The 15,994-nt window shown below is 46.7% G+C and overlaps 1 protein-coding gene across 1 annotated transcript in view; it reads left to right on the top strand.

Annotated features, from left to right (window-relative positions):
• The window catches only part of LOC129839169 (keratin, type I cytoskeletal 18-A-like), a 33,453-nt gene that overhangs the window by 4,342 nt on the left and 13,117 nt on the right, over positions 1-15,994 (top strand). Inside the window, exons 3-7 of the mRNA XM_055906460.1 lie at positions 2,416-2,498; positions 4,363-4,516; positions 6,511-6,795; positions 10,005-10,139; positions 12,116-12,336. Coding sequence (XP_055762435.1) covers positions 2,416-2,498; positions 4,363-4,516; positions 6,511-6,795; positions 10,005-10,139; positions 12,116-12,336 — 878 coding nt within the window. The remainder of the gene's footprint in view (positions 1-2,415; positions 2,499-4,362; positions 4,517-6,510; positions 6,796-10,004; positions 10,140-12,115; positions 12,337-15,994) is intronic.

A 15,994-nucleotide genomic window follows, 5' to 3' on the forward strand; every position in this document is an offset into this window, starting at 1 on the left:
CACCCTCATTGCGGGCCCCGGACTGGGCACCCTCGTTGCGGGCCCCGGACTGGGCACCCTTGCTGCGGGCCCCGGACTGGGCACCCTCGCTGCGGGCCCCGGACTGGAGGCCGTCGTGGGAGGCTTCGTGCCATGACTCCTCACTGGAGGCTTCGTGCCATGGATCATCACTGGAGGCTTCGTGCCATGGATCATCACTGGAGGCTTCATGCCATGGATCATCACTGGAGGCTTCTTGCCATGGATCATCACTGGAGGCTTCGTGTCATGGATCATCACTGGAGGCTTCGTGCCATGGATCATCACTGGAGGCTTCGTGCCATGGATCATCACTGGAGGCTTCTTGCCATGGATCATCACTGGAGGCTTCGTGCCATGGATCATCACTGGAGGCTTCTTGCCATGGATCATCACTGGAAGCTTCTTGCCATGGATCATCACTGGAGTGAGGAGACGTATGGGCAGTCTGGTACGTGGAGCTGCCACAGGGCTCACCAGGCTGGGGAGACATACAGGAGGCCTGGTTCTGGCAGCAGGCACAGGACTCACCAGGCTGGGGAGACATACAGGAGGCTTAGTTCTGGGCGCAGGCACAGGACTCACCAGGCTGGAGAGACATACAGGAGGCTTTGTCCTTGGCAGAGGCACCGGATACACTGGGCCGTGGAGGCGCACTGGAGGTCTCGAGCTTAGAGCCTGCACAACCCGTCCTGGCTGGATGGTTATCTTCGCCCTGCACATGCGGGGCGCTGGGACAGGACGCACTGGGCTGTGCAGACGCACCAGAGACACTGTGCGTAGAGCCGGCGCAGGATATACTGGGCCGAGGAGGCGCACTAGAGGTCTGGAGAACAGGGCTGGCACAACCCATCCTGGCTGGATGCTCTCCCTAGCCCGGCAGATGCGGGGAGCTGGGATGTAGCGCACCGGGCTGTGAACGCGCACTGGAGACACCGTGCGTTCCACCGCATAACACGGTGCCTGACCAGTACGACCCTCGCCACGGTAAGCATGAGGACTTGGCTCAGGTCTCCAACCTGACTCAGCCAATCTCCTTGTGTGCCCCCCCCAAAACATTTTTTGGGGGCTGCCTCTCGGGCTTCCTCGCTAACTGTGTACGTCTCGCCGACTCCATTCTCCGGTATCCCTCTTCGCACTGCTCAATTGAATCCCAGGCGGGCTCTGGCACTCTCCCTGTGTCGACCGACCACCTCTCTACCTCCTCCCAGGTTGTCTCATACTTCTGGCCACGCTGCTTGGTCCTTTTATGGTGGGAGGTTTTGTCACGGTCGTCAAAGGAAGTGGACCAAAGTGCAGCGTGGTGAGCGTACATATTCCTTTTATTAAGAAAATGACGCCGACAAAAACAATAAACAATACAAAAACAACCGTGAAGCTCAAGGGCTATAGTGCCACAAACAAAAACAACCTCCCACAAAGAAAGGAGGGAAAAGGGATACCTAAGTATGGTTCCCAATCAGAGACAACGATAAACAGCTGTCCCTGATTGAGAACCATACCCGGCCAAAACATAGAAATACAAAATCATAGAAAACAAAACATTGAATGCCCACCCCAAATCACACACTGACCAAACCAAATAGAGACATAAAAAAGTCTGTCTAAGGTCAGGGCGTAACATTGTCTTAATGAACCCAAATCGTGGAACGTCATCATGTAATAAATCTGACTCACTGAGCTGGTGGCAATCTGACAAGCATGAACAGGTAGAATATTATTGTGCAGTCTTTTCAATGAATGTGAAGTGGCTCAACCTCAAGTGATCTTATTCTCACAGAATAAAGAGCAATTCCAACTGGCTTGTCTAAATTGATTAAAGGGATACTTTAGTTTTTTTTGTGCAGTGAAACCCTTTATCTACTTCCCCCAAATCAGATGAAATTGTGGATACCATTGTTATCTCTCTGTGTACAGTATAATTCTTTCTCGTCTCTGTTCCAACTTCCTTTCTCTGATGAACATTCAAAGGCGTCTCTCTTTATGCTTGTGCTAGTGTGTTAGCCTTGTCCCGTACTCTATGTGCTGTAGCCAACTCTTCCATTGGTCAATGTCATGCCACACAGTATGAGATGAGGCTAGTGTAATACAAGGAGGCAAAAACTTTACTACAGTTGTTCTATTGCGATAAGCCTCACCCGCATGTTTTCACATTAAAAAAAAGACCCCAATTTGATGCAGCACTTGGTAATGTGAACTTCCAGTGTACTGAGGTTTATTCGAATGTGATGTCATGTTTCATTGTGTTTTCCTACCTATTGGACCGATGACGTTACATGGTTCAACAAAGATTGAACACATTCTGAAATCGATCATGTTTTACACGCTTCTCGTCGCATCTTATTCCCTTCCTTGTTATTTTGTCTTGTGTGTGTTGACTGTGTTTTGGTTCTGTAGGTTGGTAATCTGCTGATGGAAAATGCAGAGCTGGTGCTGCAGTCTGACCACATGATGTCCAGGGCTTCTACCATCCAGGCCAGGTCAGTCGTGTTTGGGACATTCTAGGTCAGTCCTAGAATACTATACTAATACAGTAACATATGCCCTCATAGTATTTATTTTCATCATATCTAATGAAAACAAAAGCTATACCATAGCAGTTGTGAATGCCTTCTGGGAAAATCCATCAAATCCTACTCCTACCAATTGCAATCTATAACACTTTAAATGCACCTCTTGAATAACAATCAGGTATTTTATTTTCCCCTGCAGCGATACTTTATAATCACTTCTCTACTGTAGCAGCAGTACAGTCCGCACTCTGTTGTAACTCGCCTAGTTCCCACTATTGCTCAACAACCTGCATACAAATCGCAGCCCGGCTGTGTTGTGCCTCGTCGGCACTTTCCCCATCTGTATTGATGCAGAGTGACACACCAGCCCCTCTGCTACTGCCAGAGAGCTGCGTGCCAAATGACACCCTAATTCTTATTTAGAGCACTACATTTGACCAGGGCCCATAAGGGTACCCATTGAGTGTGGTCAAAAGTAGTGCACTAAATGGGGAATAGGGTGTCATTTGGGATGCAGGGATATCCATTAACCCCTGAAGGGCAAGGGAGGGCAACAGCATGCAGACAGCTATGAGCTATGAATACACACCTCCTCTATTTATATATTGTGTCCTGCTGGCCTTACTTGGGTCACTGTCACAATGTTATCTGCAACTCTGTGTCAGAAGGTTTATATTGTATTTAAAAAATATATATATTATTTGTATACTTGTTGACATTTTACTGCATCGTTAGGCGCTAGTAACTTAAGCATTTCACAGCACCTGCTATAACATCTGCTAAACTGTGTACGTGACCAACCCACTTTGATTTGATGTCCGTGACTGTGACTTTAGCATGTTGGGAAGTGAGGACTATTGCAACTACTGAGTGACTGTTGCATGATTTCTTTCCTACTGTATGATAAGGTATTTTACATAATTATGTCAGAGCTGATGAAGGGTCACTAAAACACATGGGAGCAGAGATTGCAGTGTGCAGTCTATTTACCTTTACCTGAAAACACTTGTATATCTTAAAACATTTGACTAAAGTGGGCTAAATCAGTGTCACACAGAGTGATTCTTGGTAGTCTTAAACAAATCTACTTTGAGACAAAAGTATACACCTCACACACATGGTTATGGGCTTAAAAACAGAAGACACCTGTACCATGTCAGATATAGAGTTTGCATCCCACTATTACACTTTATATACAGTACTTCACAGAAGACTGAATTATAACAAAACCGTTTGACATAGAAACATCATATTTCCGTCATAAATAAATAAAAACATCTTTATTAATTCCGAAATTCTGAAAAATATTAATAACATTACACCCGTGAGGCCTAAGAGGGTGTTTTTAGTCACTGACTGCAGGAAAGGGCTATGCACCTGCTTAGATACAATGGATGTGTGGCTGTAGCGTTTCCCATATACTGTGTCACAGTGTTTACCTACATGTACAGTATGTGTAGCTGTTTCACCACCCGTGTAGGGTACCCTGGCTAGTTGGCCCAGAGTCGGGTACATTCAGTAGCCTTACATTGAAAAACATTTCCCTATGTAACCATCCCCACCTCCTGGTAAAGTATAGGCTTATAGCTGCTTTGCATAGACCACTGTGGTCAAGGCTAAATACAAGTCAATATCACAGACTGAAACATGGAAACAGGGACTACCTGTCCAGTAAGATTTTTCTTATTTTTTATAAGTGTTTTTTTTAAATGTTTTTATTTTTTTTATAAGTGTTTTTCGATTTTAAAACGTTTTAAAACATTTTCCATTGAATGCTCTATTGAATACGACCCAGTTGATATGATGAGATGTGCCGTGTGTCCTGTCATAGATGTGAGGTGGAAGAGAGGCAGACCAAGTGTCTGGAGCAACAGGTGGCTCTGCTGAGGGAGAACAAGATGAGGGTGGAGCAAACCAACGTGCAGCTGGAGGCGGAGCTACACCACTCCATGACAGAGCTGCAGGACATGCACCAGGACTATGTGGTACGGTCTTGTGCCAGTGTCTGTGTGCATGTTGCAAGGGTCTGTACGGTTGCGGACACCTGCATTTGTTCAGTAAAGACATCCGTAAAAAGGTTGAATAAATACTGTAACATTAGTTTGTAAGATAGCCTTAACTTTAGGCTATTTACTGTAAAAGTCATATTGAATTGTGTTTGGTTGCATCAAAAATATCAACATTTAAAGGAGATGCATCTACTGCTTGTATAGTTCCATCTGAGCCACTGGCTTAATCCCATTCTTCAACTTGTATTTGTGGTTGAGTTGGAGACATGAATCCAACACATCATTTGTTAACATGTCGACAAGTTAATAGGCTATTTATTGTATTTCAAAAATAACATTGAATTGTGTTTGGTTGTTAATATCAACATTTGAAGGAGATTTATCTCTTGCTTGGATAGTTCCAGCTGTGCCACTGACTTTAATTCCAGTTTATCTCCAAATTAATAATTGATATGTTGGATTCACGTCTGCATCTCAACCAAAAATCTAAGTTAAAGAATAGGACTGAATCAAGACAAATTTTGATGAATGGGCATTTAAAGTTTGGTTTGTTTTGATTCAGTCAAATTCTTTAACATCGATTTTTGGTTGAGATGCAGACGTGAATCCAACATATCAATGATTCATTTGTAGACAAAAAGGAATAAAAGCCAGACTAAGTCAGTGTTACAGATGGAATTATCCAAGCAGAAGATACATCTCCTTCAAATGTTGATATTTGGTTGCGTTGACAACCAAAAACATTCCAATATCACTAAATATCATTACAATTGAAATCAACAAGAGCTTGAAGCCACTGGCCTATTTTATGGTCTATTTTTCCAATTCTGGGTTGAATTGAAATAATAACAATTTTTTTCTGATACTGGATATAACGTTGAAGATCTGACATTGTTTTAAAGTTGCAAACTGAACATATTTTATACAAGGTTTGTCTATGTTGAAATTTGGTTACCATGATTACATAATCCTGTGGTTAAGGTTTCACCCACAAAACAACAGTTTACGTTGATTACTTTTTTCAAATCCAATGTATTTCCCACGTAGATTCCACTTCACAAAACATCAAAAAATGACATTGAAACAACGTTGTTTCAACCAGTTTGTGCCCAGTGGGAAGTGACTCTGGCAGGGGTTATCCAACTCTATGTCCTGTTCCAATTAGGAGGAAATGCATTTACTTTTTACTGATCAGCATCCAGTGTGTTTGTACAGTATATTCCACCTTTGATAATTCCCACTGTCTCGTTCTTTTTTGAATGTTTATGTGCGGAGGGGAGAGAAAGGTGAGACAAAAAAGAGAGAGAGAGAGAAGGAAGAGAGAGAGAAGGAAGAGAGAGAGACAGAAGAGAGGGGAGACAGAGAGAGAAAGTGAGAGAGAGGGAGGGAGAGGGGGAAGCAAGCGACTGTAAAGAAAGAGCAGCGTCTCAGAACACCTTCTCCTTATTAGCCCATTAACCAGACTTCTGTTTTTCGCACACCTCCCCTGTTGACCTCAGTGGAAAGGCTTGTTAGGTTTTACACCATCCTTTCCATTTCAATGCTTTCCTGTCATCCTCCCACCCTTCTCTCTCTCTCTTTTACTAACCCATTTTTATTCCTGCTGACTAATACTCCCCTTCCCTTCCTCCACTCAGGTCTTTACGTGATCCAGCTTCTCTCTCCCACGCACGCACGCACACACACACACACACACACACACTGTCCCAGACTCACACACACACACTGTCCCAGACAGGCTCAATAACAGACTCCCTCCCCTGCATTGCGTGTGTCTGATCTCACACTGTTCTCTCTCTCTCTTGCTCTCTTCCTCTGCCCTCGTTCTCTCTCTGTTCCCTTTTCTCCTTCATTATCAGATCCATCGCCTCTCGCTGTCACACACACACTCTTGTATACTCTCTTACAGTCATATATCTCCCTGTCTCTCTCTTTTCTCTCTCCCTCTCTCTGGTTGGCTCATTGTGCAGGCAGCCCGTGCTCTGCAGCAGCAGCAGCAGGCCGACTCTTGTGATGCGCTGCTAGTGACGGCCACAGCGTGGGAGGAGGATGGCACAGGGATGGAGCTCTCCCAGCTCCTCGACCGAATCAGGACGCAGTGCGACCGCCTCACCCTCACCGGCCTAAATCAAGTCCCAGATGACCGACACCCCGGCCTGGCCGCCGGCCCAAATCAAGCTCCATGCTCTACTGCCGGGCCTAGCCGTTTTGGAGCCACACTCAGACCCCGAGCCCATGGAGGATCTCTCCCACAGGTACGCAGTGTCCCACTGCCTTCGTCCCTCCCCATCTCTTTATTTCCTTCCTTCCATCCCTCTCTCTGTCTTTCCCTTGGCTCCCTGCCACCTAGTCACACCCTGATCATAGCTCACCTCGGCTGTTTCCAGGCAACGCAGTGACATGTGGTAAGATAAGAGGAGTTGGTTTATTTTGATTTGTTGTACTGAATTAGTGTCGGAGCTCTGAGGTGGTCTGAGGTCTGAGATGTGTTGTTCGCCTCTATTCCTCTTTCTCTCTCTCCTTCTCTTTCTCTCTCCTTCCCTCGTTATCCTCGTCACACACCCCTCCACTTACAGAAAGGTACCCATAGACAATCCGTTACCTCAGAAGAAGAGATTTTTACTACGATATTGAAACGCTGCTCCATACAACCTCTTTAGATATTGATACGTCGTGAACCACAACCGCAGCATTGTAATACACCACTTGTAACGGGCCTCTCTGATCTGTTTACTGCTAAGCCCTTATAAGGCATCAGCTGAGGACAGTAATCTTTTCAGTCTTTGAAACAGGAGCATTTGGATTTCAGTTGAAAAGGATAACTTGCAATTGGCATGTAGAGTATAGCCACCTTCCATAGCTGTTGGTTTCGACAACATCACATCGGATGGGGACAGTATTTCAGGCTTTGAAACAGTAGCATTTTGATTTCAGGGAATATGATATATTTAGCAAATGACCTATAGCTTTCTCTCATAGCGGTGTTGTTTTCAACAATAACGCAGCCAGTCTAGTCAGTTTGGCTTATTACCCATGAGATGATATTTCCGCTCATGTTTCAGGTTTTGAAATAGGAGCATTTCGGTTTCAGTGGAATAGGGGCAATAGAATGAGTCACTCATCATGGCTGTGTTGTTTCCGTCTGGTCGGTTTTACCGTCTGTGGCACACTGGCTGCATCCCAATTGGCACCTTATTCCTTAGTTAGTGCACTACTTTTGACCAGGGCCCATAGGGCTCCCATAGGGCTCTGGTCTAAAGTAGTGCACTTTTTAGGGAATAGGGTTTCCATTTGGGATGCAGCCAGTGACTTTGATGTAACAGGCGTGATTAAGTACCTTGGCCCATGGCTGCAGGCAGGAAGCGCCTGGTACCTAACCAGCGTCTGCTCTACAGAATGACTTTGTTTGTTGCCCTCCTAGTTAGAGCCCCCTTATGTCAGAGTGGACTGGAGTCTGGAGTGGAATACAGCCCTGTTACAGCCTGGTTCCAGATCTGTCGGCGAAGCAGAGTTGACTGAAGCACATACAGTGCATTCGGAAAGTATTCAGACCCCTTGACTTTTTCCACATTTTGTTACGTTACAGCCTTATTCTAAAATAGATTTTAAAAAATGTAATCCTCATCAATCTACACACAATACCCCATAATGACAAAGTAAAACAGGTTTTTAGAAAATTTTGCAAATGTATTAAAAATAAAAACAGAAATACCTTATTTAAATAAGTTTTCAGACCCTTTGCTATGAGACTCGAAATTGAGCTCAGGTGCATCCTGTTTCCATTGACCATCCTTGAGATGTTTCTACAACTTGATTGGAGTCCACCTGTGGTAAATTCAATTGATTGGACATGATTTGAAAAGGCACATATCTGTCTATATAAGGTCCCATATTTGACAGTGCATGTCAGAGCAAAAACCAAGCCATGAGGTCGAAAGAATTGTCCGTAGAGCTCCGAGACAGGATTGTGTCGAGGCATAGATCTGGGGAAGCCAGTCCTCAGTGAAAGGCACATGAAAGCCCGCTTGGAGTTTGCCAAAAGGCGCCTAAAGGACTCTCAGACCATGAGAAACAAGATGATCTAGTCTGATGAAACCAAGATTGAATTCTTTGGCCTGAATGCCAAGCGTCACGTCTGGAGGAAACCTTACACCATCACTACAGTGAAGTATGGTGGTGGCAGCGTCATGTTGTGGGTATGTTTATCAGCGGCAGGGACTGGGAGACTAGTAGGGACCGAGGGAATGATGAACAGAGCAAAGTACAGAGAGATCCTTGATGAAAACCTACTCCAGAGTGCTCAGGACCTCAAACTGTGGCGAAGGTTCACCTTTCAACAAGACAACAACCCTAAGCACACAGCCAAGACAATAGAGTGGCTTCGGGACAAGTCTCTGAATATCCTTGAGTGGCCCAGCCAGAGCCTGAACTTGAACACGATTGAACATTTCTGGAGAGACCTGAAAATAGCTGTGCAGCGACGCTCCCCATCCAACCTGACAGAGCTTGAGAGGATCTGCAGAGAAGAATGGGAGAAACTCACCAAATATAGGTGTGTCAAGCCTGTAGCGTCATACCCAAGAAGGCTCAAGGCAATAACCGAAGGTGCTTCAACAAAGTACTCAGTAAAGGGTCTGAATACTTAGGTAAATGTAATATTTTCCAAATCTAAAAAAACTGTTTTTGCTTTCTCATCATGGGGTATTGTGTGAAGATTGACGAGGAATTTTATTTGAATCCATTTCAGAATCGGGCCTGAGTGGGGGTCTGAATAATTCCCGAATGCTCTGTACATACTGTATGGGACGAGGCTAACTAGCTATTATGTTATCCTTCTTACTGTAAAAGGACTGGTTAAGGTTAACATTTACAATAATTGCCCCTAATACCTTCTTGTTTACACGGTAATTACAGACTAATATTATGATGTCCACAGGTTCGAGGAATCCACTGAGCACAAGCATCAGTTTCATGTTTAACTAACAAACTTGATTCAACGTGTTTGTGCCCTGTGGGAATCTGTGGGTAAAATGATTACAGGTCGATTTATAAAGGTGTGAAGCTTATTTACAATGTTTCATCAAGTTTAAGTCATGGTTTAGAGTTGTTTTACTTTGTGTACCTGCACAGAGTCCTCTGGCTCTGTGCCAATGTGTGTGGATGCCAGTTTTTATGGGTGTGGGTGCCAGTTCTTATGAGTGTGTGCGGGTGCCAATTTGTATGAGTGTGTGTGTGTGTGTGTGTGTCCCTGAGTTCCATGTGAACTGTTCCTGTTTGTGTGTGTCAACATCTATCTCCATCAGAACTTTATTTTCATGTACGTCCATGTGAATGATGTGTGTGTGTGTGTGGGTAGGTGCGTGCATGCGTACTTCCGTGCGCACGTGTAGGTGTATGCGTGTGCGTGTGTGTGTGTGTGTGTGTGTGTGTGTGTGTGTGTTATATGACCTCCTCTCTCCCCCAGCTCAATGCAGAAGAGGCAGCATGGGCCCAGGTGAACCTCGGAGGGACTGCCCTCAGGGAGGCGCGGGCAGAGCTGGCCGAGGCCAGGAAACAGTGGCACTGCCTGCAGGTGGAGATCGAGTCCCTACATGCTCTGGTAAGCACACACACACACATGCACTGACACACACCACTATAAGCTTAGCATTGCGGCAGACACATACAGTACCTTCCTGTCTCTGACAAACACCCATACTGGATCAGTAGAGTATGGCGAACATTCATCTTGATTGATTCTGAAAGCACTATTGGGGATTCTTTCACTCTTATACTCTTGCCTCTTCCCCCTCTACCCCATCCCCTCTCACTCTCTCGTCTGTTCCACCTTTTGTGTCATCCTCTTATCACCTTTTGTCCCTATCCACTCTCTCCTCTATCATATTCCCTCTTTCCCCTCTACACTGTCCTCCCTCTCCATCGCTGTGCTCCACCTTCTCCATCCCCTCTCTGCTCTCTCTCCCCCCTCTCCATTTTTACAATTATTTAATCTCTCTGATCCTGCTATTTCCCCTCTCTCCTCTCCCCTCTCCCCTCTCTCCTCCATCTCCTCTCCCCTCTCTCCTCCATCTCCTCTCCCTTCGCTCCTCTATCTCCTCTCCCATCTCCCTTCTCTCCTCCATCTCCTCTGCCCCCATCTCCTCTCACCTCTCTTCTCCTCTCCTCTCTCCTCTCCCCGCTCTCCTCCATCTCCTGTCTCCTCTCCCCTCTCACCTCTCACCTCTCTTCTCTCTTCTTTCTCCTCTACCCTTTCCTCCATCTCCTCTCCCCTCTCTCCTCCATCTCCTCTCCTCTCCATCTCCTCTCCACTCTCTCCTCCATCTCCTCTCTCCATCTCCACCTTCTCTCCCCTCTCTCCTCCATCTCCTCTCTCCTCTCCACTCTCACCTCTCTCTTCTTTCTCCTCTACCCTTTCCTCCATCTCCTCTCCCCTCTCCTCCATCTCCTCTCCCCTCTCCTCCATCTCCTCTCTCCTCCATCTCCTCTCCCCTCCATCTCCTCTCCCCTCTCTAATACTTCTCCTCTCTCCTCTCCCCTCCATCTCATCTCTCCTCCATCTCCTCTCCCCTCTCTAATACTTCTCCGCTACCCTTTCCTCCATCTCCTCTCCCCTCTCTCCTCCATCTCCTCTCCACTCTCTCCTCCATCTCCTCTCTCCATCTTCTCTCCCCTCTCTCCTCCATCTCCTCTCTCCTCTCCACTCTCACCTCTCTCTTCTTTCTCCTCTACCCTTTCCTCCATCTCCTGTCCCCTCTCCTCCATCTCCTCTCCCCTCTCCTCCATCTCCTCTCCATCTCCTCTCTCCTCCATCTCCTCTCTCCTCCATCTCCTCTCTCCTCCATCTCCTCCCCCCTCCATCTCCTCTCCCCTCTCTAATACTTCTCCTCTCTCCTCTCCCCTCCATCTCCTCTCCCCTCCATCTCATCTCTCCTCCATCTCCTCTCCCCTCTCTAATACTTCTCCGCTACCCTTTCCTCCATCTCCTCTCCCCTCTCTCCTCCATCTCCTCTCCACTCTCTCCTCCATCTCCTCTCTCCATCTTCTCTCCCCTCTCTCCTCCATCTCCTCTCTCCTCTCCACTCTCACCTCTCTCTTCTTTCTCCTCTACCCTTTCCTCCATCTCCTGTCCCCTCTCCTCCATCTCCTCTCCCCTCTCCTCCATCTCCTCTCCCCTCTCTCCTCCATCTCCTCTCTCCTCCATCTCCTCTCTCCTCCATCTCCTCTCTCCTCCATCTCCTCCCCCCTCCATCTCCTCTCCCCTCTCTAATACTTCTCCTCTCTCCTCTCCCCTCCATCTCCTCTCCCCTCCATCTCATCTCCCCTCAATCTCCTCTCCCCTCTCTAATACTTCTCCTCTATCTCCTCTCCCCTCTCTAATACTTCTCCTCTACCCTTTCCTCCATCTCCTCTTCCCTCTCTCCTCCATCCCCTCTTCCCTCTCCCCTCTCTCCTCCACCTTCTCTGCACCCTCCATCTCCTCTGTCCGATCTCTCCGTTTTCACCTGCTCTTTCTGTCCCACATCATTTTCTCCTGTCCACCCTCTCTCCTCTCTCCCCCGTCCTTCCCTTCCCCAGGAGAAAGGTCTGGAGAGTTCCCTCCACCACACCCAGCGTCAGTACTCCAGCCAGCTGCAGGGCCTGTCCCAGGTCATCCAAGGCCTGGAAGGTGAGCTGGAGCAGGTGAGGGGCGGCCTGGCCACGCAGCGAGAGCGCCACGGCCAGCTGCTCAATACCAAGATGAGGCTGGAGAAAGAGATCGCCACCTACAGGCGCCTGCTGGAGCGCGAGGAGGGCAGGTGAGGGGGCTAACGGTCACAGACAGGGGCCATATGTGCCCCAATGGTACAGATCCTGGGGCAGATGTAGCAGAGGAGGTTTGGTGAACTACATGGTGATGAGTAACCTTCCCTGAGATATGACATGTGTAACTGTAACCCCCAGAGCAAAAGGCTTTACTCTAGAATGGAGCAGCTGAGCTAGATTCGATTTCTGGTCAATTATACAGACATAAACTCAGCAAAAAAAGAAAAGTCCCTTTTTCAGGACCCTGTCTTTCAAAGATAATTCATAAAAATACAAATAACTTCACAGATCTTCATTGTAAAGGATTTAAACACTGTTTCCCATGTTCAATGAACCATAAACAATTCATGAACATGCACCTGTGGAACGGTCTTTAAGACACTAACAGCTTACAGACAGTAGGCAATTAAGGTCACAGTTATGAAAACTTAGGACACTAAAGAGGCCTTTCTACTGACTCTGAAAAGCACCAAAAGAAAGATGCCCAGGGTCCCAGCTCATCTGCGTGAATGTGCCTTAGGCATGCTGCAAGGAGGCATGAGGACTGCAGATGTGGCCAGGGCAATAAATTGCCATGTCCGTACTGTGAGACACCTAAGACAGCGCTACAGGGAGACAGGACAGACAGCTGATCATCCTCGCAGTGGCAGACCACGTGTAACAACACCTGCACAGGATCAGTACATCCGAACATCACACCTGTGGGACAGGTACAGAATTGCAACAACAACTGCCCGAGTTACACCAGGAATGCACAATCCCTCCCTCAGTGCTCAAACTGTCCGCAATAGGCTGAGAGAGGCTGGACTGAGGGCTTGTAGGCCTGTTGTAAGGCAGGTCCTCACCAGACATCACCGGCAACAATGTCGCCTATGGACACAAACCCACCGTCGCTGGACCAGACAGGACTGGCAAAAAGTGCTCTTCACTGACGAGTCACGGCTTTGTCTCACCAGGGGTGATGGTCGGATTCACAATTATCGTCGAAGAAATGAGCGTTACATCGAGGCCTGTACTCTGGAGCGGGATTGATTTGGAGGGGGAGGGTCCGTCATGGTCTGGGGCGGTGTGTCACAGCATCATCGGACTGAGCTTGTTGTCATTGCAGGCAATCTCAACGCTGTGCGTTACAGGGAAGACATCCTCCTCCCTCATATGGTACCCTTCCTGCAGGCTCATCCTGACATGACCCTCCAGCATGTCAATGCCACCAGCCATAGTGCTCGTTCTGTGCATGATTTCCTGCAAGACAGGAATGTCAGTGTTCTGCCATGGCCAGTGAAGAGCCCGGATCTCAATCCCATTGAGCACGTCTGGGACCTGTTGGATCGGAGGGTGAGGGTTAGGGCCATTCCCCCCAGAAATGTCCGGGAACTTGCAGGTGCCCTGGTGGAAGAATGGGGTAACATCTCACAGCAAGAACTGTCAAATCTGGTGCAGTCCATGAGGAGGAGATGCACCGCAGTACTTAATGCAGCTGGTGGCCACACCAGTTACTGACTGTTAGGGACGCATTATTCCATTTCTGTTATTCACATGTCTGAGGAACTTGTTCAGTTTACATCTCAGTTATGTTCATACAAATATTTACACATTTGCTGAAAGTATTATTTAAGTTTGCTGAAAATAAACGCAGTTGACAGTTAGAGGACGTTTCTTTTTTTGCTGAGTTTAGATGCACACAGATGAATACGCACCTACTAAGGGTGAGATAGCTGATATGAAGGTATAACGTTATATTGTGAAATTACATTTTAAAACAGTTTCATGCTACAGGGCATATTCACAGCAATGAGCTGGCAGGTCTTTATCCTAAACGGTAAACCTGAACTATCGATAAGAACCATAAAGTACTGAGAGGTATAAAATGGCATGACCCGAAATGAACTTCTGCATTAAGAATGAAGATGGATGAAATAAAGAGGCAGGATAAGCTTTCGTACAACATTAAAATGTCCAAACAGAAATTGTATCACATTGAAGTTCTTAACGAGACGGTAAAGAAATTTGAAGGTATTTTGCTCTAGAAACTTTTTGAGGGCACTATACATTTTAAAGAAAATGGATCGAAAGTGAAGGTTGTGAATCATTAGTCAGTAGGAGAAAGATGATCTCAGGATCTGTGAGGACATGAGGAAGGTTTTAAGTTGCATGAACTCTCCTTCACGTTGCAAATGAACCAAAATGAAGATGCCCCAGTTGCTATTAACAGAACATGAAGACATGCTATAAAAACTCCCCAATGAGGGTCCCACGCCTATAATGACCCATCTTCTGTTTCCCACATTCAGACAGTCAAAAACTTATCACCAAACACATCAAATACATACAGTTGAAGTCGGAAGTTTACATACACTTAGGTTGGAGTCATTAAAACTCGTTTTTCAACCACTCCACAAATTTCTTGTTAACAAACTATAGTTTTGGCAAGTCGGTTAGGACATCTACTTTGTGCATGACACAAGTAATTTTTCCAACAATTGTTGACAGACAGATTATTTCACTTATAATTCATTGTATCACAATTCCAGTGGGTCAGAAGTTTACATACACTAAGTTGACTGTGCCTTTAAACAGCTTGGAAAATTCCAGAAAATTATGTCATGGCTTTAGAAGCTTCTGATAGGCTAATCGACATCATTTGAGTCAATTGGGGGTGTACCTGTGGATGTATTTCAAGGCCTACCTTCGAACTCAGTGCCTCTTTGCTTGACATCATGGGAAAATCAAAAGAAATCAGCCAAGAGCTCAGAAAAACAATTCTAGACCTCCACAAGTCTGGTTCATCCTTGGTAGCAATTTCCAAATGCCTGAAGGTACCAGGTTCATCTGTACAAACAATAGTACGCAAGTATAAACACCATGGGACCACACAGCCGTCATACCGCTCAGGAAGGAGACGCGTTCTGTCTCCTAGAGATGAACGTACTTTGGTGTGAAAAGTGCAAATCAATCCCAGAACAACAGCAAAGAACCTTGTGAAGATTCTGGAGGAAACAGGTTTAAAAGTATCTATATCCACAGTAAAACGAGTCCTATATTGACATAACCTGAAAGGCCGCTTAGCAAGGAAGAAGCCACTGCTCCAAAACCGCCATAAAAAAGTCAGACTACGGTTTGCAACTGCACATGGGGACAAAGATCGTACTTTTTGGAGAAATGTCCTCTGGTCTGATAAAACTGTTTGGCCATAATGACCATCGTTATGTTTGGAGGGAAAAGGGGGAGGCTTGCAAGTCGAAGAACTCCATCCCAACCGTGAAGCACAGTGGTGGCAGCATCATGTTGTGGGGGTGCTTTGCTGCAGGAGGGACTGGTGCACTTCACAAACTAGATGGCATCATGAGGCAGGAAAATTATGTGGATATATTGAAGCAACATCTCAAGACATCAGTCAGGAAGTTAAAGCTTGGTCGCAAATGGGTCTTCCAAGGGGCCTCCCGGGTGGCGCAGTGGTCTAGGGCACTGCATCGCAGCGCTAGCTGTGCCACCAGAGACTCTGGGTTTGCGCCCAGGCTTTGTCGCAGCCGGCCGCGACCGGGAGGTCCATGGGGCGACGGCCTAGCGTCGTCCGGGTTATGGAGGGTTTGGCCGGTAGGGATATCCTTGTCTCATCGTGCACCAGCGACTCCTGTGGCGGGCCGGGCGCAG

Source organism: Salvelinus fontinalis, chromosome 40, assembly GCF_029448725.1.
Source record: "Salvelinus fontinalis isolate EN_2023a chromosome 40, ASM2944872v1, whole genome shotgun sequence".
NCBI lineage: Eukaryota > Metazoa > Chordata > Actinopteri > Salmoniformes > Salmonidae > Salvelinus > Salvelinus fontinalis.